General features: G+C 44.9%; 1 protein-coding gene across 3 annotated transcripts in view; it reads left to right on the forward strand.

Annotated features, from left to right (window-relative positions):
* CPA6 (carboxypeptidase A6) overlaps positions 1–24,971 on the forward strand; it is a 154,517-nt gene that overhangs the window by 45,268 nt on the left and 84,278 nt on the right. For all 3 annotated transcript variants that reach the window (XM_019498499.2, XM_059724004.1, XM_019498498.2), the window contains exon 2: positions 17,247–17,322. In XM_019498499.2, coding sequence (XP_019354044.1) covers positions 17,247–17,322 — 76 coding nt within the window. The remainder of the gene's footprint in view (positions 1–17,246; positions 17,323–24,971) is intronic.

The following is a 24,971-nucleotide window of genomic DNA, read 5'->3' on the forward strand; positions in this document are numbered from 1 at the left end:
TGATATACTTGACTTTAGCCAGGTCTTTGATAAGGTCTCCCACAGCATTCCTGCAAGCAAACTGAGGAACTATGGGTTTGATGAATGGACTGTAAGGTGGATAGAAAGCTGGCTGGACTGTCAGGCTCTATGGGTACTAATCAATGGCTCAAGACGATGACCTCCTGAAGTCCCCTCCAACCCTAATTTTCTATGATTCTATGAACTTCTGTGCCTTAGAGTCTTAGCTCCACTGAGCTGAATGTGTCTTCTTACACAGCTATACAAACACCACCATGATAAAAAATAATAAATAAGAAGAAAAACACTCTGATAAGTAACAGCATATCACAAAAGCAAAACTCCCCTGGCTGACCTTCCATTTATCATGGAGTCTCTGTGGAGCACCCAACTGCTGGAATAGTGCTGTTTCACCTCCTTACACTATAAAAAGCTGCTTAGTGTCTTACTTTTAACCACAGCAAACCAAAATACACACAGACCCAGCTCTCTGAATCATACTTTATCCCTCCATCCTGCCAAAGAATTGGTCTGCACAAGCTGCAACTCCAGTAACCAGGATCCTGTGTGGACAGAAGGATCTGTACACAAGGATATTTTGTAATACCAGTATTTAAATCTAGCACTTTAAATATACACATTTTTTACAAAAAGGAGGGTCTTGATGGGCCAGACAAGAACAAATGCTACTCAGGCTCTACTGCAGCCAACCTTAATGAACTCCATCTCTAGCAAAAGCAGCAAGAGTTTCTTCCACACTCCTACTATTGGATACGGCTAACCTCACAATTTCCACATATGGTGCAATTCTTAACTTTATATCTGGAACACAGTAAAAACCTCTTTACTTTAAAAACGAAACAAAACATTGATGGAGATCAATCAAAGTAAATGCATTTTCCCACCAGATAATTAATATGACCCAAAATATTTTTAAATGCTTCATCTTGTAAAAACAGAAAATGCTAAATGAAAAGCAAAGTCAAAATTGTAATATTTTAGTTTTGTTTTCCATTTTTGCCCAATTCTACATTACAAACATTAAAACCCTAATCCTGAACTTTATTCTACATACAGTTGGGTTTCATACTGTGAGTAGTCCCTTTGGAGTCATGCAGACAACTTGAAGTCAAAGGCTTAAATAGGTCAACTCACAGTGCAAATATGTGTAAGCTCTCATTTCACTTTTGAGACATAAAAGAAACCTCACAAAACACTGTGAAGTCCATTTTTTTCAGTTTATAGGTGAAGAAACTGAGGCAGAGAGAGTAAAAGTGCCGTCTTGCCAACGTTGTTGAGTGTATGCCTCAGTCCTGCAAACATGATCTCTTGGGACAGTCTTATGTCAGTACAGAAGAACCTCATTGCACTCAGTATGGATCCACTTGACTACAGCAGTAGTGCCCAAACTACTTTTCCCTGGTGGGATGGATAGATAGTGCCCAGTTCATCTGGGGTCTGGATCCAGCTCTCAGTGGGCAGTGGGGGGGGGAGGAGGGATGGGGGACAGCCTGGCTGCAATCCAGAGAATTGGGGAGAATGGGTGTATGTCATGGCCACATGGTGGGGAGGGGCCCATGGCCCAGCCCCCAACCAGCCTCCAGGGGATGGGAGCATGGCTTGGCCCCAACCCAGCCTCACAAGGGAGGGGGAGCCTGGCCTGAATCCAAGCCAGGCGTGCAGGCATGAGTGGGTGTGGCCTGTATCCAAACTGGCTATGCAGGGGCCTTGGAAATTTGGCAGCAGTGTAAAGTATCAGTATTGCCAATGTTCCTACTGCCACCAAATGTCCTGACCCATGGGGAGCACTGCAGGCCAGATGCCATGGCTCTGCAGGCCACATCTGGCCAGCAGGCCAGAGGTTGAGCAGCCCTGCTCCAGAAAATGTGTACACATTCCAATAGTAATATATGCTTTTTGCTTCAGACTTAAACTGAATAATATAGTGCTAGCCCCCTACTATATTAGTAAAGCTTCTAGTTTGTCTTTAATAGGAGAAAGATGTCTGTTGCATTATATGTAATGGTGTGCCCAGCCATCTGCACCCCCCTATTCAAAATCCTAGATCTGCCCATGCTCACCTTCTGTTTCCTGCAAGAATTACAGTTATAAAAGCCTTGAAGAGAAATTACACCCCTAAAATCTGTTTTCAAAAAGTTTAGAAAGTTTTAGTAATGGAAAAGTTGCCCTACCTACAGGGGAGAAGGCAAAAATCATTACTTGGAAATCTGGTGGAATTTTTTGGAACTTGCGAAAAAAGGAATCTTCTCCTACCTCCAAATCAGAAAACTTAAGAAACTTTTTTGAACAGTGAAGTGCAAGTCCATTGAGCTAAAACTTAAGAATAAATTTAGAATAAATTTCAAAATTGAAAAAGCAGAAATGAATAGAAGGTAATGGGATTTGTGTTGTGCAGAATTCTAGGGAAAAGTAAAGGGTGAATTGTGTGGAGATGAGGAAGCATGGGGGCTTAACATCAAGGGAGATATGAGGGAGTTGTCAGAGACTGAAGCAGGGCATGGGACTTCTATGAATGTTGATTTGGGTTGTGGTACTGGTGTTGATAAGATGAATTGCTGCTTTTGTGTATGTTTTGGAGGATTGGGTGCATCTTTGATGTTAATCTTTTTTACTTGATGGGTTAGATTCCTTAATTAATAAAGTTACAAAAAACCCCAGCATGGACAGACTGGACATCCAAGAGGGGAAGTTGTACAAGGCCAAGAGAAAATGGCAAGAGAGTATATGGTTTGGTGAGGTGGACGTTGCCTGGAAAGGTAGGGGTTCTAACAGGGGTCCCTGGCTTCCAATGAAACTTCCCTAGTGTTGTTTATCCATGTTAGCCAATAAATAGCAAATGCAAGATGCAGTGGGCCAACTTCAACAGGGCTGGAAAGGTAGTTGTGCAATGCACAGTATAACCTCAGCAGTTTGCTGTCAAGTAGGAGATGCAGGCTTAAGCCTGCTCCGGATAAAGGAGGACTAGAGGAATATGCCCTAACCACTAAGCTCATGAGCTAAAACATTAGCAGGGCCTCCTCCATTTTACCTCAAGCAGGTACATGCACAGCACAATTCTATTCATCCTGTGGCAAAAAGGAGTCCCAAACTCTGCATAATTGCTAAAAATTATAGTTTCATAGCTGCACACATGTCATTTTTGCACTTGAAATGAAAGGACCCTTAGTGATCTGACCAAGGCCCTCAGGAAGTTCTTTGTGAAGAATGAACCTAAACCTAGATCTGCAGAACAGCCTACTGAAGCCATATACCTGCTTCCTCAAAATTATGCTCTTAATTCCAATATTTTCAAGTTAATTTCCTTCAAACTTGGCATGTGACTTAGATCTAAGTAAAATCAAGAAACAAGTTAATATGAATAGAATATAAAGTAAATTGCAGCTAGAATTACTGTTGCTGCTGTTTGGCTATGTGCATGGAATTGGAAATTAGCTGGACCGATTTTGAAAAAAACTTTTAAAAACTTAGAAAGCCACAAAGTTTCTTTGTAGATTTGTGACATGGAAAAATAAACAGTTGATCTGCAAAATTTATGAACCCCTACAAATAAAGACATCAAGTTGAAATGCAGCTGCCACTATACTAATCATGAATGGCATGTGCCCCCGGTGGCTAGGGGGCACGGCTGCACTGTCGGTGGCGGGAGCACGGCAGCGGTGGTGGGAGCTCGGTGGTGTTAAGCAGGGAAACTCCTGCAGATGCCACCGGTGCTGACGGCGGTGTGGAGGGGGATAGTGAGCACCAAAACCGGGGGTCAGAGACCACCCGCAGGCATCGCCAGCAGCATCGGTGATGGCTAGTGGCGATCACGGACCACCTGCAGACGTCGCCGGCAGTGTTAACGGTGGGGTGGCTACCACTTAAGGTGCCTTTTTATAGGGAGTGCACCGCCACACTCAGGGGGTGGACGTGCACCTGTGTGCACCCCCTACACATCACCCCTAATACTAACAGCTTTTGCAATGATGGTTTCTTGGTACAATGAATGTGGGCATGCTTGGAATAGTTAATTTAAAAAAATGAACATTACACTCAAGCCAGAAAATTATCAATATTTAATGCAAACATGTTAATTGTGCCTGCTTCAGGAATTAAATAAAAGTTACTATATATCAGGGATTCTCGACCCCTGGCCCACGGGCCAGATCCAGCCCCCAGAGCAGTGTCATCCAGCCTACAGGGCTCCCCACAGGTTCAAAATTGGCAGTAGGGGAATGGTAGCAGTGTTAATTGCCACTCCCCTGCTGCCAGATTTCCAGACTTGCATGAAGCCCCATAGACCAAATAGCATGGTCTTACAAACTAGACCATGTGGCACAGGGCCCAATCTGGGTGTGCAGGGCAGGGGCAGCACTGGCCCAATTTGAACACACAGGGTCAGGTGGCGATAGCATGAAGCTCAAACTGAGCACATAGGGACTAGATGGAGGAAGCTTGGGGCCCAATCCAGGTGTACAGGGGTGGGTGGAAGCAGTGCAGGGCCTGATCCTGGCACATGGGGTCCAATCTGGCCTGTGGAACTTGTGCCACTGATCAGGTCCACAGAACCAAAATGTCATGCATCACTGGTGTATACTGCTTTGTTTAAGCAGACAATTGGAAGGGTTCCTACATTTTTTAAGATTCTCCCTGTCGTGGAAACACACACAGAGTATTTTTGGGTTAGGTCAGCAGAAGCTTTTATTTAAAAGAAACTACAGCTGTAGGGGGAGTTTTAAAGTGACATGGATTTTTTAAGCACTTGGAAGGGGTCCCCCCCCAAGAGCAAAATCAGGAGGCTTATATATTTTTTAACAGTCGCTTATAACTCACGTGATCATATAGTGAAATTAGCATGAAAAGCGGCTATAATGTTATTTCATTATTTTTTTGCTGTAATCAGGATGGGAATTATGAGGGAGGTGAGGTTAGTTCACAAACTTCCTTCTTGTACCTGGAAATCTACTTTGTATATATATTTTTTTTTTTTTTGTTATCTTCAAGGCCGCGGTGAGCGAAGCAGTTGCAGAAGAGTTACAAAGAACAAACACTTGCCCTTATCTGTTTTACTGTACAGAGCCAGCAATTTTATACAAAGCGGTTATGTCATCTTATAACTAAAACCTAATCAAAGTTTAAGGCATATATTTTTTCTGATTCCACAGCCCCCCCCCTTTGAGACTATTTAGTCTCACTTTAGCCTTAAATTTTTATTTTTATGAGCCCCTCTATTTCATCATGTAGCCTTTTATGGGTTTTTTTAATCTGTTTACACTTTTGTAACACCATTATTTTAGACTCTGTTGTGGGTTTTCTTGTCTTGTTAAAGCTTTTCCTGTTGGCTTTTATGCAGCAGAGGATCAGTTGTATTAAGACATAGAACATTATCAGAACTATCAAGACAAACAATATTTTATACAGGATTTTTTTGCCAAGGGCCCCGAAATCTGGGAGCCAGGAGGTTAGCCAAGACCACATTTTTTTAGACCCCAGTCAGTATTTTTTGAGGCCACTTGATGTAGGACCCTTAACTGATTTTGGATTTTGTGAATGTCAGTTTTGATTCGCATGTCCTGATTGACATAGACACAACAGGTGGAGTTTATTAAGGCACATATTCCTCTCTGGGATACCAATAGGTAATCTAGGGCTATGCGGTGTTGTATAGTTATTTGTGAGATCTGGGAGATCTCTTTTTGTAGAGCCTGAATTGTATCCGCAGTGGCATTTTTTATAGCTTTCATTGTGGCTGAAATGTTAATTATGGCTAGTTTTAATTTTTTTATTCCAAGCCACGGTATGAAGGTTTTCACAAATCGATGGAACCCTGTGTTTCTGGTAGCTAAGGGGTTAACCGCCGTTTTTATGTGATGGTTGAAATTTTTTATTTGTTTTAGATATATTGCACTATGTATTTTGAACCCAGGGATAATACGTCTAAGAGTGTATGCCCCCACCCAATTCCAGGGCAAGATTTTATGAGCCCTGTTTCCACAGAGCCAGTAAAGGCCTGGGGCAGAAAGGGTATTTAAATCTCGACAGTTGTTGTGCCCTATTCAGCACTTTTGATTGATATGCATCGTATAGGACGGTCCACGTTTAGCTGTTATTCTGCTGGACCGAGATATATTATAAGAAGTAAAATTGGAGTGAATGTAAAATTCCGATCTGTTTGTAATGAGAGCAACATGAGGTTCTTTAGAAAAGTTGTAGACCGTGAACCCTGTATAATTGAGAGAGGGTACGTTACCCAACAGGATTTTACTGGTGTTATTAGGGCTATAATCTAGAGTAGTTAGGCAATGAGGGTAGTGTCCTACAGGTGTGGCTTTATTATAAGCTCCGGTGTTGTTGGATCTGTAACAGAAAGGCGCCTCTACTCTTGGGGAGATTATTTAGTTAGCAGGGGCGGCCCTCCATTTTTTAGGAGCGGACCGATGGGCAGCTAACGAGTAGAGTCTAACGAAGCCGCTGTTTATTGTTCCCCATTGCTGGAGGGATATTGGTACTTTGATCATTGGGATTTCTTGGTGTAGGTGTGCTGGGCTGTGAGAGCATATCCAGCAGTCACTTTTATTTTTAGCTTGAGCCACCGCATGGGAGATCTGTAAATATAAATTTTTTTCCCACCCCCCTTGGGTGATACTGAGATATCCAAGTGTGATATATAAGGATATCAGTGCCATTTTTAGATACAGGAGGGACAAAGAATCTTAACAACAAACATAACCAGCACCAGTAAGAAAAAGAACACTACCAGCCAAACCCAGGATGGCAGCCAAAGTCTTTTTTTGTCCTCTGGGCTCAAGTTATTTAAAGGACTGATAATGTCGGCTCTTGGTCTTGATCGAGGTGGTGATCTTTTGAATGGGAGCATTCACTTTCTTCAAGGCCGAAGATGATATCTTCGTTTTTTAACTGATGAATCCGGCTGGGCTGAGGTGTTGGGTGTAGGGGAGAGGTTATTAGCACTTGCACCCTGATGCTCCTCACTTGCCTGAGTGAGGTCCTGAGGGTCTTTGTCTTTGGCCTCAGGGAAAGATCCCAACCTTGGTTGGAATACAGCTGTTTCGGGGTCCAATGGAGGTGATACCTTCTTATAGTGCGAGGCGTGAGTTCACGTTTGGTGACCTTGGCAACAAACAGCAGAATTAGTGGTCAGAAGTATCTGGAAAGGTCCTTTTTATCTGGGTTGAAGTGTGTTTTTTTGTTGATAGACCTTTATGTAGATCCAATCCCCTGGTTCGAGGTTGTGACAGGGAACATCCGGTGGTTGAGGTAAGGCTTTTTGGACCTGTGAATGAACAGACTTGGCATACTTTATTAATGCCTTGCAATAATTTAGTATAGTTTTATCAGTTAATTGTAGGTCTGTTTGGTGAGGGGCAACAGGTGGTGTAGCTGGCATCCTCATGGGTCGTGCCATGAGTATTTTATAAGGGGTTAGGCCATGTTTTCTGTTAATAGTGTTTTTAATGTGCATAAGAGCAATGGGCAGTGCATCAGGCCATTTGAGACCTGTTTTAGCACAAATCTTTGAAATGCGCGTTTTTAAATCAGAGTTTTTATGTTTTATAGCACCACTTGATTGTGGATGATAACTACAGTGTAGGTGCTGTTGTATGTTGAGTGCTTGGCAGATGTTTTTTATTATCTGTCTTGTGAAATGGGTGTCACGGTCACTATCTATTGTGAGGGGCAATCTAAATCTAGGGATGAATTTTTTGAGCAATTTTTTTGCTAAAGTGATGGAATCAGCATGTACACATGGGTAGGCTTTTATTCATCCAGAGAACACATCAATAATAACAAGAATGTATTTATAAGAACAGCACTTAGGTAGCTGCACGAAATCAATTTGTAGATTTATAAACGGTCCCCATGGAGGGGGATGGGCTGTGGGTGTCGTTTTTACCCGTTGTCCAATGTTGTGAGCTAAGCAGATGGGACAGGAGCTATAGTACTGTTGTGCCATGGAAGGAAAATTTGGGGCAAACCAATTTTTTTGTACTGTAGCAATCATTTTTCCTTTGCTCGTATGGGCCACAGAGTGGGTTAAACGAGCAAGATGTGGCAAAAGCTCTCTAGGCGCCACCAGGCGGCCGTCCGGGGAGCGCCAGAGAGAGTCGGGGTGCAGTGAACATCCTGCACGCAGCCAGTCATTTATTTTTTGGGGGGGGGCCTGATTTTGAAGAAGGGCCAGACTTGAAAGGCTAGCCAAAGGAGACTGGTCTGCTGAAAAACAAACAAAAACAGAGTTAGGAGCCTGTGGGCCAGAAAGGGCCGCATTTCTGGCAGAACGGTCTGCCAGATCATTTTTTCGTGTGACATCATCAAAGGGTTTTTTATGAGCTTTATATTTAACAATAGCAATAGCAAGAGGCAATTGAACAGCTTTTAAGAGCGCTTTTATATAACAACCATGACTGATTTGGGTTCCTGATGAAGTGAGGAACCCTCTTTGTTTTCAGATTTGTCCAAAATCATGAACAACACCAAAAGCATATTTAGAGTCAGTATAAATGGTTGTGGTTTGATTTTTTGTAAGAATGCAAGCACGTGTTAAAGCAATGAGTTTAGCAACTTGAGCAGAATGAGCTTGGGGTAAAGAATAGGCTTCCAAAACAGCATACTGAGTGCATACTGCATATCCCGCAACTAATTTGCCTGCATCATTTCTAAGACAGGAACCATCAACAAACAAAACAAGGTCAGAGTTCGGGATAGGAATGTCCTTGAGGTCAGTTTGAGGGGTTAACAATTGAGTTGTGATAGACAGGCAATCATGAGGCTCACCATCAGAGGCAATAGGCAGAAGTGACGCAGGATTTAGAATTGAACAACGATTTAAGGTTATATTTGTAGCTGACAGTAGAAGTTTTTTATATTTAGTAAGACGGGAATTGGAAATGTGTTGAGTTTTGCCCTTGAGCAGAAGGGCCATCACAGCATGTGGAACTGCAATGGTTAAAGAGTGTCCCAAAACTAGAGAATCTGCCTTTTTAACCAACAAGGCAGCAGCTGTAAGTGAACGGAGGCAAGGAGGAAGTCTCACAGCTACGGGATCAAGGGCAGAGCTGTAATATGCAACTGGGCGATGCTTTTTACCATGTAGCTGAGTGAGTACTTTTAAAGCGATTTTTTCCCGTTCATGACAAAATAAGGTAAAGGGTTTTTTATAATTAGGAAGTCCAAGAGCGGGAGCAAGAGTGAGGGCTTGCTTAAGGGCCACAAATGCTTGTTTGGCTTTAGGAGTCTAAGGGAGGGGTTCCGGGGTGGTATCATGAGTGAATGCTTGCAAGGGTTTTGCAAAAGCAGCATAACCCAGGATCCACTGTCTATAATAACCCATTGTACCTAAGAATCCCCTCATCTGTTTTTTAGTCATAGGTTTGGGAATGTTGAGGATAGCTTCAACTCTACTAGGGGAAAGGTGTCGTTTTCCTGTTGAGATATTATGCCCTAAATAATGTACCTTAGACTTGCAGAGCTGCAATTTAGATTTTGAGGCCTTGTGGCCTTTTTGAGCTAAAGCTGTGAGGAGTGTCAAAGTACCTTGTTCACAGGCCTCTAAAGTGGGTGAGGCTAACAATAGATTATCAACGTACTGAACAAGGGTGGACCCCCCTTTGAACGTGATAGGATCCAAATCTTTTTTTAGGATCTGGGAAAACAGGGTTGGGGACTTTGTATATCCCTGAGGGAGTCTTGTCCAGGTATATTGAAATCCCTGATAAGTAAATGTAAACAGATACTGGCTATCCTTATGAACGGGGATAGAGAAAAAAGCAGAACAAAGATCCACTACTGTGAAATATGTAGCATCTGAAGGGATACAGGAAAGAATAGTGGCAGGGTTAGGGACCACGGGGAAAGCGGGTAAAACAGCAGCATTTACAGCTCAAAGATCTTGCACAAAGCGATATGTATCTTTACCAGGTTTTTTAACAGGTAGGATAGGTGTGTTGTAAGGGGAGCGTATTGGGATAATAATCCCTTGCTCAAGGAGTGAGGAAACGACAGGCTTGATCCCTTTCTTAGCTTCCTTTGAGATGGGGTACTGTGGGACACGAGGAAGTGGCTTGGCAGGGTTCAGGATGGTATGCACTGGTTTAGCACTCAGCATGTGCCCCACTTCATTCGCATGGGTGGACCACAGCTGTGGAGGTACTCGTGTCAACAGTTCCTCTTGCAAGTAGGAAGTGTCAGGATCAGAGTACTCCTGGGTTAGCAAAGCCACAAGCTCGGTTTTTTTATGTTTCGGTACCTCAAGGTAAACACCATCTGGGCTATAATAAATCACGCATCCCAGTTTATACAGCAAATCTTTATCAAGAAGGTTGACAGGTGCACAGGGGCTAAGAAGAAAGGCATGATTTTTAGACAAAGGGCCAATAGAGATGGAGACAGGTTCAGAGACGGGATGTGGGATAGGTTGTCCGCCTATACCGACAGCATTTATAGTTTTAGGAGAATAAGGTAGAAAAGGAAACTCAGCAGCCTTTAGCGTAGAGCGGGACGCTCCTGTGTCGACAAGACAGGAGACAGGTTTATCAGAAATAAGGCATTCAACAAACGGACCAGATTGGTCAGTAGCAAGCAAAGGAGCAATGATGTCACTGTCCCTCAGGCTGTCCTATTTAACACTGGGAAAATTGACAGGAAGTGGAGGTGGGGGCTGGGGTCTGGGTCCTTGGCCGGGGCGGTTGGGGCATTCTGATTTCCAATGTCCTTCTTGCTTGCAATAATGACATTGGTTTCCATAGCCTGGGTTTTGTGGGCTCAAGGATCTATCTCTTTCCCTGAATCTACCCGGGCCTCCCCTTTCCCGTCCTCGTCCCCTTCCTCTATCTGGACCCTGCAACTGAGAAATCTGTAAGGCCATTAACTTAAACTCGGCACTGTCTTTAGACCGTTTTAATTTGTTATGAAAATGGTTAGCCGCAGCAAGGACTTCGGTCAAATCTTTAGTTTCTCAGCCAATAATTATTGTTTTAATTTTCTCAGCAATTTTAGGGTTAAGTCCCTGGACGAATGCTGCCACTATTGCTTGTTTAGCATTTTCGACTGGGTTATCCATTCCTGAGTATCGTTTAAATGTCTGTTTGAGGCATTCTAAATAGTCACTGGGGTGTTTATTTTTGTTTTGTTTATAGGAATTTATTTTGGTCCAGTCTGCCTTTTTTGGGCAAATTGTGAGAACTGCCTGAACCAAAGCATTTCTCTTGTCAATAAAGTCTTGGCCAATCCCTGGGTTTTGATCTGGCCAAGTACAGTCAGCGTACAGACGTAGCATAGTTTTCTTGGGCAAAATGGATCGCATGAGCTGATTAATGTCAGCCCATGTTGGGTTATAACAATTTATAACAGTCTGTAATTTTTTCTGAAATTTTTTTGGGTCTTTTTTGATTTTTGGGAACTTTTGAGTTAAATTGTAGAGATTACCTGGAGTCCAGGGTGCATGTACAGTTATTATATTTTGTCCATTGGTGCCAATGCCTGGCATTTGTCTTAGGGGGTAAACTTGTGCAGTTTGGGATCTCAGATTGATGGGAGATCTTTTTATGCCTATTTTCATTCTTTTAAATACACCTGTGGTGGGTTGTGACCCAGGAGTAAATTGTCACACTGGTGATGATTGAGTGGCAGATATGGTGGATGAGTCCGGACTATTACGCTCCGTGGATGGATTTACTGAAGGAGCTTCAGCTAATGGGTCACTAGCCTGGGCTGCAGCCTGATGTTGAACCGGTTGTTGTTGATGTGGGAGTCCCAGGAGAGCAGGGTTTGAACAAAGGTCAAGGATATCTTCTGCTGGCTCCGGTGGTGGGGGCGCCCCGGGCAATGCTGGATACATCGGAGCGGTGGCCAGCGTGTAATTTGGGGGAGCAGCCAATTTTTTCCGAACAGCTTTTAACTGCTGTTTTAATTTTTTTTGAGAGTCTTTTAGGCTCCTAGTTTGAGATTCTGTCCGCCTTTTGGACATTTTATCATACCAATAAAAGAACGCATCCCACTGGTTTTGTGGTGTTTTGGATCCACGGGACTCTAATGCCCCTCTCAAGTGTACTATTTTATCCTGATCAAATGTTCCTTCCTGTGGAAAATGTTTCACAGGATCATCTCTAGTATATCAGTTACACTTATCCAGGTATTTGTAAGTCTCGGGAGAATAGTGTGTGTACATAAGGTACGCCGGAGTCCCCTTAGGGGGGACAGGAACCTGTTTAGACTGACTTGTTCCCATTTTTAGTCACACAGGGAGATGTAGGAGAGGCTTATTTAGGATGTCCGGGCTGCTCAGTGCCTTGCCCCGCAGTTTTTTACTGCCCAGACAAAAGGCTTTTGACCCGACACCGGCTCATAAAATGGAAATGGGGAGGGAAACACTAGAGGGATCCTTTCACTCCTGCTTTTGGCAGAAGCTACTGGGACAAGGGGTTTGGAAAAGACAAAATCACTCAGACGCCCTGTCCACTGGGTCACGAGGTTCCAGTTGGGTCCCCTTGTTTTTAAAACTGCCCTGTTAGGCAGAATTGGGGCGGCTGAATTTAACCGTAGTCTCAATCCTGGTCAGTGGCTCATATTTTTAAATACACACACACATTCATTTAATAAGCCCTGTCCACTGGGTCACGAGGTTCCAGTTGGGCCCCCTTGCTTTCAAAACTGCCCTGTCAGGCAGAATTGGGGCGGCTGAGCCCAACCGTAGTCTCAGTCCTGGTCAATGGCTCATATTTCTAAATACACACACACATGCACATTTATTCAGTCAGCCAGACCTCCTATCCCACACCGCCTTAGTTAATTAACTATAAGCCCGATGTGTTGTTGGATGAAGGTGTCTCAAACAGTTTCTCCCTAAAACGTACGTTATCAGACACAAAATGGGATCCTTTATCAGACAGAAAATTTTAGCCGGCAGTAAGGTTCAGACTGACCTGTTTTAACAAGGTTCAGATCCAGTTACCATGGCCAAGTTGGGAGCCTACAGGCAGTCCTTTTTCCGAAACCCCAATAGAGATTTTGACTTAGGTTTCTTACCTCTCAAGTTTGGCACCTCAGGGTTCGGGGGGGGTAGCCTGCGGTCCTCCTTCCTCAGCCTGTGTTCTGGATCCGAGTCACGGCACCAGGAATTGTCGTGGAAACACACACAGAGTATTTTTGGGTTAGGTCAGCAGAAGCTTTTATTTAAAAGAAACTACAGCTGTGGGGGAGTTTCAAAGTGACATGGATTTTTCAAGCACTTGGAAGGGGTCCCCCCCCAAGAGCAAAATCACGAGGCTTATATATTTTTTAACAGTCGCTTATAACTCACGTGATCATATAGTGAAATTAGCATGAAAAGCGGCTATAATATTATTTCATTATTTCTTTGCTGTAATCAGGATGGGAATTATGAGGGAGGTGAGGTTAGTTCACAAACCTCCTCCTTGTACCTGGAAATCTACTTTGTATATATATTTTTTTTTTTTGTTATCTTCAAGGCCGTGGTGAGCGAAGCAGTTGCAGAAGAGTTACAAAAAACAAACACTTGCCCTTATCTGTTTTACTGTACAGAGCCAGCAATTTTATCTTCATGTCATGCTCTTACACAGATAGTCCCAGCACTCCTCTTGTTTGTTTCCTCTGCCCTCTCCTTTGGTTTGCTTCCTTTTATTCTTCTTTCCTGCATATTTTGTCTGTTGTACTCTTATATGCTTTGTTAATTGTTGGATTTTGTTGATGGGGCAGGTATGGAGGGAGGGTGGAGAGGGGGGCGTTTCTTTTTTCTCTCTCTCCTCTGCTTATGTGTGGCTAGATGCCACTTAGGTTGCAGAGCTGAGAGAAGGATGGGATGGCAGGCTGTTTCTGAAGACTGCCTTGAATCCAGTGAGGCTGAGAGCTACAGCCTTAGAAGCTCCCATACTATGAATAACTTTTCATATGTATTCTTCAGTTTGTTAGCACCTTACCTTGCTTGATCAGTTGTGTGGACTAGTAGTTACATAGAGGAAAGTCATTCTGAAGTAACAGTTTTTCAAGCTGTCTTTAGGGAACAAATGCTTTAAAGTGGCTTTTTCTCCCTGATTTTCTCTATAATCATTTGAACTGTAACATGCTATTCTTTAAACTGTATCTAAAGTACTAGAAATGGCTGTATAATTTTAGAATGATATGGGGGAGAGTTTATCAGACAAATAAAACCCCTAACATAAAAACAAATCCTCGTACTGCCCTTCTACCCCAGCCAGGGTTTTTCCTCAAGAAGTAAGGAAATTCCTCAAGAATTTACATTAATAAAGTCTCTTTAGTAGAAAAGGGGAGTACTGTATTTCCAACCCTATTAAAAGGTACATATATTATGCAGAAATGCATCAATGAATCTTCCTAGTATGTTCAAAGATGAGCAACCAGCAAACCAAGAATTTCTCTCTCTCCTTTTCTCTGCTGCAACAGCATAGGGGAGGAAAATACTGGCCAGAAGCAGCTGTGGCATTCACTACTGTTTTAAAAAAGTGGTCTGTGCTGGTGCCCACTAACAGAGCTAGCTATTCATTTTGCTTAGTAACAGAGCAATCCCCACGGATGTCAAGGTCTGGCTACTGTGCCTCATCCACCAGTCTCTTCTGGTCATTTTGTTTAATACACCCTGTGTACTGCTGTTTGCTTAGAAGGGTGTCGGCAAATGCTTTCAATTGTGTTTACACAAACTCAAACTCATCCTACTAAATCATAGCTTGAATTTTTTGTACGGCTTCTCACCAATTGTAAAAGGAAAACTTGTTCTAGGCTGTGGAGTCCTACACCAACTTCTGCCAAATGAAGCTGTTTTGCTGTTTGTTTGCTTTTTAAGGAGACATTGCTTGTCCTGATGAATACAAACTAACTTTGCAAACAGACTTACGGAGCACTGATTCTCCAAGTCAGGGGGCAATTCCAGCACTAACTGGCACTAATAGAGTTTCCAAATTGTATCAATTTGTGAAGAACAGCACTCTTCAATTTTACTACTGCTAAACTGATCCTCTCCTCTGGGCAGAAGTGAAACAGATGTGACGGGCTGGCTGGCAGTGACTTAGCCCAGAGGTTTTGAAGGGCAAAAGATGATTGGAGGACTTGGGATTCCTTTTCCTCACCAATCAGGCCCCAGAGACTCACCCTCCATGTCCCCTGATTGGCCCTGCAGGTCACCTGGAGGGGGATAAAAGGGGCAGCGCAGCTGACTCAGGAAAGACCAGTGAGGGACCACCAAGAAGGAGCTTCAAAGAACTGGCAAAGAGCTGAGCTAGCAGGGCAGGAGCAGTTGCTCCAGAAGAGCCTGAAGGAGTGGGACCTGCAGGCAGCAGTTGGACCCTCAGCAGCGCTGTGTGTGGCCGGCAGGAGAGGCTCCCCGCTGGGCTCCAGGATCCCCTACAAGAGGCTACGGCCAGCAGCAGAGACATCCCAGCTCCAGCAAGGATCTGAGCAGCAACCTGAGAGGTTCCCAGCCCTGCTTCCAGCTCCTCCAATAAGAGGCCAGGCAACTTGACATGAGGCTGGAGCTATGGGAAAGTCAAGACCCCTAGCAGCCTGGAGCAGTGCCATCACTGGTGGCTGTGTGGCAGAGTTTCTGCTTGCCATGTGGGAGATCTGAGTTCAAGTTGTGACTTGGGGTGAGTGAGCTAACAGGGAGGAATTCTTCTTGCAGTGGAAAGGGGTCATTGTGTTTTCCCCCCTTTCTCCCCCTCCAGGTACCTAGGCCCTATATTACTTGTCATTTGACATTTTGTATTTTGTGCCGTTTATATTTCGCCAACCAGTATTGTTTGTTCTGCTGTTTGTGTTTTACATTTTGGTTAACCCTGTCTATTGTCAACTGCGTGGCTATGCCTGTGATTGTAAGTGTCTAACCTGTGTTGAATCCTGCCCCCTCAGGGCATTGTAGTGTCCCCTATACCCCCTGGTTTATACTGGTTATGTTCCCAGTATTGTTCTCTCATTAAAAGGTATATGGTTAAGTCCCCAGTGGTGGTCTGGCTCTTCTTTATAGGCAGAGGAGAGTCCCTACACCTCCCACAGCACTTGTGCACCTGCTTTGATCCCTGCAATTGGAGAGGGAGTACCTCTTGGAGTATACCACCTGGGTTGCACAGGGAAGAATGCGTCAATTTAAGTCATGAAAATCCAAGTCAACACTGGAAGTATTCATAGGGGGAGGAATTCTCTTCTCCCCAAAAGAAGCTGGAGAAGCACACAGCAGGAGGATAATCCTATAGCCAGACACTTGCATGAGGCACCCGTAATCCAGAGGCCAACATAAAACAGAGCATTTTAGGAGTCCAAAGACACAACTATCTCTGCACCTGTCCAGCTTTAGAGCTGCTAGCTGTGGAGGAGTGCCAAAAGTCTCAGCAAGAATTGGTTCTGAAGGTTATTGTTATATCCATCATGTACCCATCCAGCTAACCTAAAGCAGGCCAAGATTCTTGTTCCAGTCTACATCCTCTTCCTGCTTGCAGATCCCCTCTTCATTCAAATCAAGCAACTTCCTCCACCTTCCTGCCTAGTCTCACTAAGGTTTTCATAGAACAAGAGTGATTTTTCTCCTGCTCTCAGTTCAGATGCCCATTGGCACGCCCTGTAGCAACCCAGAGCTGCCACTGCAGGCGGAGCCCTGCTCAGGAAAGATGGAATGTCTAGGAAAGTAAGCTTCTCAAATCTAGGTCTCTGCTGATATGAACTATTATTTTTTGTCAAAGGCTTTTGACTTGGCAAAATTTGAGCAGAGACTCTCTCAGAAATAGCAAAAGGTACATCTGTTATGAAGCCAACACTTCTGCCAAATTCCAAGTCTCTTCTCCACCAGTTTTTTAAAGGCTGTCAGAATTTTGATGTGTATCTTCCCTTTGTTTCTTGTTCTCTTAAACAATTGAAACACTTTTGCTGAAATTTTTGAGTGAAAAGAGGGAGAGGGAATCAAGCTCAGGGCTTAACTTTGAAGGGTTAAAATTTGAAGTAACTGAAAAAACAGTCCCTATAATGAGTAGTGATGGACAATTTTAATAATAGGTGTCCTTATCTGTACCTATAATTAATCAGCTTACTTATAGGGAAGGGCAGAGTTAAGTGAGATCAGGTTTGAAAGCAGATTTGTAAATCACTTGTCATTTTAATAGTGCTTAAAGAGACATAATGAAATGTTCTTTACATAGCTATATTTACTGCTGCATCTTGTTGTTGAAAAGAGTCATTAAAGCTTAAATTCAATGTTATTTTATCAACAGTGATAAAGTAATACGGCTTGTTCCAGGAAGTGACAAAGAAACACAGGCACTGAAGTCTGTATTTCATCAACTTAAGGTGAGTTGCCGCTTCGTGGTCTCAATACATGTTCTCTTGTAGAATGTTGTAATGGGTTAATTCACTTGCATTTCACCCAGTGACTGTTTCAAATCCTGAATTAGGTCAACTGAAAGAAGAAGAGAGTGCACAGAGGAAGCACAAGGAGGAGGTTAAAAGGGTCAGCCTGAAGAATTAGAGATAGTGGGAAGAATTCTTCCTTCAACAGATCTCAAATTCCTTATGAAGATTTAGAGTTCCCCCGACCCCTACAGCTAAAAAAAAAAAAAAAGAAAGAAAAATATAAAGCAGGGTATCAAATATCTCACCAATTCCCTCCTAATGCTATTGCTAGCATCCTGATGCTGTTGCCCTGCTTGGCACCCTGACTGATACATCCAATGTGTCAGCATGTGAACATCGTTTCAGAATCCTGCAAAGTTAGTGGAGGGACAGCAAAACTGCTTTGAAAGCAGCACAGTATGTTCTCACAGGAAAAAAAGAAAACATGCCCAGAATGCATCACCTCCCCCAAATTTGGCCTGCTGTACTACAGAAAAATGTGGGAGGAAGGCCACCATGAGCAAGCATTAAATTTGGGCATCACAGGGAAACCAACCCTTGTAAATAGTCAAACTCTTCATGGTAAAGACCCAGGGCTAGCTTCACAAAGCTGTTAAAGCTCACAAGTGCCTCTTCAGATGTCTAAGTCTGATATTTGTTTGCCACTGTTTGCTCAATTGGGGGGGGGGCTTTGCACAACACAGGGGTTTAATTCTCCCTACATTGAAGCAGTGTTTTTTTTAAAAACACCACTTCAATTTAGGGTGTAGTAAACCCCCGTGTCGTGTACACCCATGTCAGAGCCTGATCCTTACCTGCCTCTCCAGCAGTGGGGAAGGGAGAGCAAACTGCTGGAGGGCAGAGCAGTCTCTGAACTGTGGGCGGGGGGAGGGGGTGGAATGAGGAGACTGGTGCCTTCTTCTGTGGCAGTGGCAGCCCCCCCCCCCAAGGTAGCACCCACATGCAGGCACCCACCGGGCTTGGGCAATCTGGCAGGGGGGGCACCACAGCTCTGGAGGGAAGCACCAGGTCCCTGCATAGCTCATGCAGGCAGGCAGGCAGGCAGGCTCCGGGGGGCGAGGAGGGTGGGGCGGGAAATCAGGCCAGCCAGTTTTTTTTTTCTCCTTCTGCGGAGCCTGCCTTCCCAGGCTGCTGCCGGGTTGCCTGCATGGTCTGCCTGCACAGTCCCTGAGCCATACAGAGCCCAGTGCTTCCCTCCATGGCTGTAGGGTAGGAAACTAAAACTCCTCATAGGTGTTTTACTTTGCAGTGCCCCAAAGTCAACTGCTGCATCCCAAAGTCATTTAAGGCACATTATGCCACCAAATGTGCTACAGCAGCTAGAATTAATATGCAGTATGTTGCCGAATGTACAAACAGCAATGCCATTAAAGCAGTGCAAAAGGCATTCAGCCTGCTTTAAACCTGCTTAAAAGTGTCATTCAGAAAATGAAGTTTTGCATGAATAATAAAATATTCATTGCATAAAAAATTCCTATCTCCAAATCAGGTAAAGTGATTTGGTGGGTCCCAGGCGAGTAAGCTATTGGTTATACTGGGGTGATCTTCCAGTTATTGGGTGCCTACAGACATGCTCTAGCATCGCCTCACTGTCATATGTATTAAGCTCCTGCACATTTGAAAATGGCTGCAGGTAAGCTTTAGCTAAAGCTCATTTGGCGAGCTTTAGCTAAAGCGCCCCTGCAGGCATTTTTAAATGTGCAGGGGTTTAATACACATGACACTGACCCATTTTAATTAAGAGCAGCTGTCCGGGAACTGCTGTAATTAAAACGCACCCCCTAACCCCTACCCCTGAGCACGTGTATAGGCAGCCATTGCTGTCAAAGTGGGTAAGCTTTCTAAGGCATCTAACTCCAGAAGAGGGTTTAAAGCTATTCACAGAGGTTCAACCCAAAATTAAATTGCCTATCTTTGAATAGCAGAGCTTAGGCTCCATCCCTCTCCAACTCATTTACTGCAGTTGCATTTAGCCAGCTCCCCACTGAGTTAACTTCTGAAAATCCCATTCTGAAACACTTAGCTTTCTGCAGGGATTCTATGGAGGCCAGGACATCTAAATGAGGGCTGTGAATTCCACTGGGCAGCAGCATTTCTAAGAGTTAGGTATTGTAATGTTCAGCATTAATACCGAAGCCCCTTTAAGATACAGCCCCAGGTCTATGGCCTCATCTACACTGGAGGGCTTCTGTTGACATCAGATTTGTTGACAGAAAGCAGCTGCCACAGCCAAGCTGCCAGACGACACTCATACCCCCATGGTTTCTGGGGGTTCTGCATAGCTGCTGCCAGAGCTATATGGCTCAACAGCTGTGCTGGCAGAGGACAGTGTGTACTGTGAGAAGGAACGAGTGGTTGAAGGGACCATGTCAACCACCAGAAGGCACTGAGTAGTGGACACTGGGCTTGTCTACATAGGCCTTTTCACAAGGCAGCAGCAGAAACCTTCTTTTAGAATGGCAGGTTTACTTTGTTGGCAGAAATAAGGGTTTCTGTTACTACAGAAGAGATATAAGCAGGGAGAAAACCCACCTATGTAGTATAGACCAGGTCTGTCTTTCTACAGCATCTGGTTCTAGTATGATGGAGCTTTGGGCCTGATCTCACCAGCGCTGAATGTTATATTATTATTTATTGTAACTTAAATAATAATGTTATTTAGCCAGTTACAGAAAAAAGATCCAGCCATAAATTCAAGAAATCCATTTTGCATTAATTTATTGCCCTTTGTGTGCTGAGACATAGGAAGGAACACTTGTTTTTCCCTCTCCTAATGCAAATCCTGCAGAACCAAAGGTTTACTCACCGCCCCCAACTTCTTCTTATTATAGTCTCCCTTAGGCTCACAAAGAGATTCCTGCTGCAAACTCTTGTCAAGTGAGAGAAGTAGAAACTTGAACAAATAATTCCATGCTGCACCTCCTATAAAAGGGTAAAATAATTTGGCAAGCTACACTGGAATCTGACTTGTTAATTATGAAATGATTGATTATTATGCTATAATGAGCTAAAGTTATTGAAAGATTCTTTTTTTTTAAAAGTACCTGTATATCATAATATTCATAACCTCATATCTGTGCCCAGTTCTTGAACACAGACATAGTTTGGCTGATTCTGAAGCCTCAGTGCTACAATCTCCTCTGCATCTTCTCCACTACCCATCTACGTTGGTGGGAGAAATGGGTGCCAGTGAACTACACAATTATGGATATATTTATCATTCATCTACCCTCACTCCTTTTCCAACCTTCCCCAGGTGCACTGGAACCAGTTTTTGTGGGTGCCCAATACCCACAATTCCAGCTAAAGTCAGCGGTAACTGTACCTATTCAGATACTGGAATGGGGTGTGTGGAAAATTAGGTATTTCGGCTAGGTACAGACTTTATACTTACCTTGTGTTAAGCACACAGAAAGTGCTGTAAACCCATAACAAAACAGACATTCATGGCACTTAAAGCACTTTAAAAATGTCAGATAACACTCTTAAGTTAACCCTCAATGGATGTGCTATCAGTCTAAAGTGCTTTAGATTAAAGCACTTTTTTGAATGTCTGTGCCACATCTATTACATGTTAGGCTAGGTCACATTCACTGGTATCCCAGGGGCCCCTCACAGGGCAGCAGGCTTGCCTCAGGCAGAGCTTGTTTGGTCCGCTTGTGCCAGTCCAGCCTCGCCCTCTCAGCTGTCACTAACCCGAGCCAGTGATAGCCTCTGATCCCAGCCAGCTGTGAGCCACAGCCTGGCCTTTGGGTGTGAATGGGGTTTCCTGCCCTCACAGCTGCCCTGGCCCCACTGCAGCCTGGCCTTTGGGGGGCAGGGGGCTTTCCCCTAGCTGCAGTCAGCAGTGGCAGCATGAGTTTCCTGTGCTACTTTTCACCGCATTAGGAACCAATCCCAGCCCCACATGATCCAAGCCACCAAGCTGGAGGTGCCTACACCACAGGGGGCACTCCTTTTGCACTCCCCTACCAGAATTCCCAGCACAGCGAAAAGCAGTTCTGGGAACTCGCGCTGCCACGGAGCTGCAGCTGAGGGAAAGGAACCCCCTGCCATGTGGGGGCCCAGCCTGACCCCCAGCAAGACCCGAGCTGGGACATCAGGGAGGCCTACCTGACAAGGGGACTCCTTTTCCCAGCTCCAGCCAACAGTGGCAGCACAAGTTCCTGCACCGCTTTTCACTGTGCCAGGAACTCGGGCAGTGGATGGGGTGGAAAAGGAGCCTGTCTTGCCACAGTGGAGCCCAGCCTGGCCCCCAGCAAGACCTGAGCCAGGAAGATGGTGTGGGGGGAGGGACTGCCCAGCAGACAGGCTCCTTTTCTGCCCCTGCATCCCCTACCAGAGTTCCCAGAGTGTTAAAAAGTGGCTCAGGGTACTTGCACTGCCACTACTGGATGCGGCTGGGCAGAAAAAAGCCCCCCCCTGCTGAGCAAGCCACCCCAAGCCTCCTAGATCAAAACTTGTTGGGGGGCTAGGCCAGCCCCCTTCACCCCCTGCCCTCCACCCCCAGCTTCTTTTCCAACCCTCCCAGTGCCAGAGTTCCCTGTGTAGTGTAAAGTGGTGCAGGAAAATCGCCCTGCTGCTGCTGCTGCTGCTGCTGCTGCTGCTGCTGCTGCTGCTGCAAGGGAGCCCCCATCATGAAGGCCCCCCCCCCACCACCATTTGCTGGCTGGGGTCTGAGGGGTGGGGCTGGGCTGGATCTGCATGGTAGAGGGGGCTTCCATCTCTCCCCCCCCCCCCGCTGTTGCTGACAGTCTCCAGCTGGGAGGCGGGAAGTGGGACTGGGGGGTGGGCTGCTCTGGCAGCCTCCTGGGAGGTGTACAGGAGCACCCCCCACCTGCTGGCCTTGCCCAGTGTAGGCAAGTGCCAAGCCCTGCCCCCCTAATCAAACAGCATAAGTCTGTTTGGTTGGAACACACATATCGTTTTATATAAAGTGCGATAGAGCACTTTCTGCCAGGGGCCTTTTGAACATCTGTACTTAACTTTATTGTTCTGCAATGCTTCATGCCCTCCCCCATCCTACTATTCAAGCATGCATGCACACACATATATAGACATGGTTCTCTGGGTAGATGTGATATCTTTTGTTAGACCAACTAAATAGTTGGAAAAATTGTTCTCTGCAAGTTTTTGGGCACAAACACCCTGCTTCAGGCATAGGGAGAGTTTGCTGGTGTAATGTGTGCTTTCCTGGGTAGAACAGAAGCCAATATGCAAAATGCAGGTCACATATCTTCTAAGAGGAAGGGCAAATCTACCTCAGTGAGAGAGAATATGTATTCTTGTTCTCTAATTTTAAATATGATCTTATTGTTGACAGGACACTAAGAAGAAGAAATTGTAATTAATTAATGTAACAATTGAACATTCCAAGAGAAAAAAAAAAAACATTGACATGCACAGCTCTACAAATCCATCAGTGCAGTGAATGACACGCAAAACAAAATCTGTAGGTTATAGCAGTGTAAAAATTAATTATGGGTTGATTTGTTTTTTCTTTTAGGCTCCAGAGAGTCTTTGATTATTACATTTTAGACTAAAAAACCCTGAAGTGTTCTAAGAGGCATCTATTCTGAATGCTTTTTGGTTTGGGTTGTAAAGTTATATCCCCTGATCATATTACTCTCATCCTTCATTCATCAAGGGGAAAAAACAAATAAACCTGGAACGAGTGTGACAGAACTCAGAATCCTTTCAAGAATCAACATGTTTGTAACTAAATAACCACAAAATAGCTATTTTGCCCAAGAAGTATTTCAGTATTATATATAATAAGCTGTTTTACTAAGGTGATTCAGTGTATATTTCAGCTGAAACATTTCAGCTGTATACATTTCAAGAACAAAACTTTTGCAAAAATGATTTCAGAAGCCAGCAGTAGATTTGATCTGTTTTAGATTGCGGTACTCCCCACCACCCACCAAGATTGATGAGCCAAAATAGAATTGCAGCACTTCACTGAGATATTTAGGCTTGTGTTTAAAGTTAGAGACACAATTAAATGAGGATCACAGACCTCACTCTGCTGTGAGGTGTATTAAGACTCAGACATGCAAGTGTGCTTTATGAGATATGCCCAATGCCAACCTAACTCCGTTCCCTCTGCATTCAGTACAAGTGGAGATGGATTTTGGAAAATCCTGTTACAAATAGTTCTACTGGAAAACTAAAATATAAACAATTTGAAAGCTCTGAATGGATCCCAAAGTCACTGCAAACTCAGGGACAGAGTCTGGCTAATACTTTCACACAAAGGCTAAGTACAGATAGTCAAAAAGCATGAGGCAGAATCAGTTCAATCTTTGCAGGTTTCTCTAAACTGCATAGATTGGACTGATAATGAACAGAACTTGTATTCACTCTTCAGTTGGGGAAAGCAAGCAAATGCCTGCACTGGCCCAGGTCAGAAGGTAGGGAAGCTCCTGCTGGCCTCCCAGCCTACCAAGCAGTACCAAACCCAGCCGAGCTTAGCTAAGCAGGGGCCATCCCTGATTGGCTGCCTAGCACATGCTCCCAATCCCCTGCTCTTCCCCCCTCCCGGGGGGGGGCGGGGGGGGAGAGTGGGGAGGAATGGAGCCCCATGCCACGGGAAGTTTCCCATGCCCTGGCCCTGGGCTCCCCCAAGCCAGGATCTGCCCAGCTGTAGGGAGCCCCATACTGTGGTAGTTTCCACGCCCACTCATGAGCTAGCTCCTTAGCCCCACTTCCTGCAAGTCTCTGCCTCTGACCTTCACAGGGGAAGGGGAAGGAGCCCCCTGCCCTAGTCCTAGCTCCCCCAAGGTGGGGTCTGCCCAGTCAGGGGAGCCCTGCAGTGGTGGTTCCCCCATACCTGCCCAGCAGAAGGCAGAACTGAGCACCTGGCCTGGTCAAGTGGGGAGAGCAAAATCCCACATGGCACAGGGCTCCCCACAGCTCTGCAGACCCCTGCTCAGGGGGGTGGGGACCAGGGGCTCATTCCCCACCCCACCACAGGTCAGAGGCAGCGACTCACAGGGGACAGGGCTGAGCAGCAAGGCTGGGGCAGGGAAAACCCAGTTTGGCAGACCCCATCTCAGGAGGCCTGTGACAGAGACAGGAGAAGCTCTTTTCCCCACCTCTCCCCCACTGCTCCACTGGGCTCACAGGCGCAGGCAGAACACAGGTGAGGGAGCAGAGGCTTTTCTACCTCCTCTCTGTGGCAGCCCAGAAGTGGGGCTGGTCTGGTTTGGCTGGAGCAGAGAAGCACTGGCAGAAGCTAGCCTGCCCGCCCTGCAATGAAGGTGGTCAGCAAGGGGGTTGCAAAGTATCCTGGGATGCTGGGGCACTGTGACATAAGTTGAGCTGGGAGGGAACCTGGAACAGAATTTTGATAGACTGGTCTAACCTAAACTGATTGCATCTGATACTACATTGATCCAGGTCTATCTTAAACCAGGTTCTGCCATTTTGAAACCTGTCTATGTTCACTGAAGTTCTGTTCTGTTACAGGTTTAGACCAGATTCCAGTCATTTATACCAGTTTGTGTGTGATTTCTGTCCCTAGCCGGAAACAGATTATGAAGCTGCCCTAAAGGGTCAGTCAAGGATTTCCCCCTGCATGACAA

This window comes from Alligator mississippiensis, chromosome 3 (genome assembly GCF_030867095.1).
Source record: "Alligator mississippiensis isolate rAllMis1 chromosome 3, rAllMis1, whole genome shotgun sequence".
Classification (NCBI taxonomy): domain Eukaryota; kingdom Metazoa; phylum Chordata; order Crocodylia; family Alligatoridae; genus Alligator; species Alligator mississippiensis.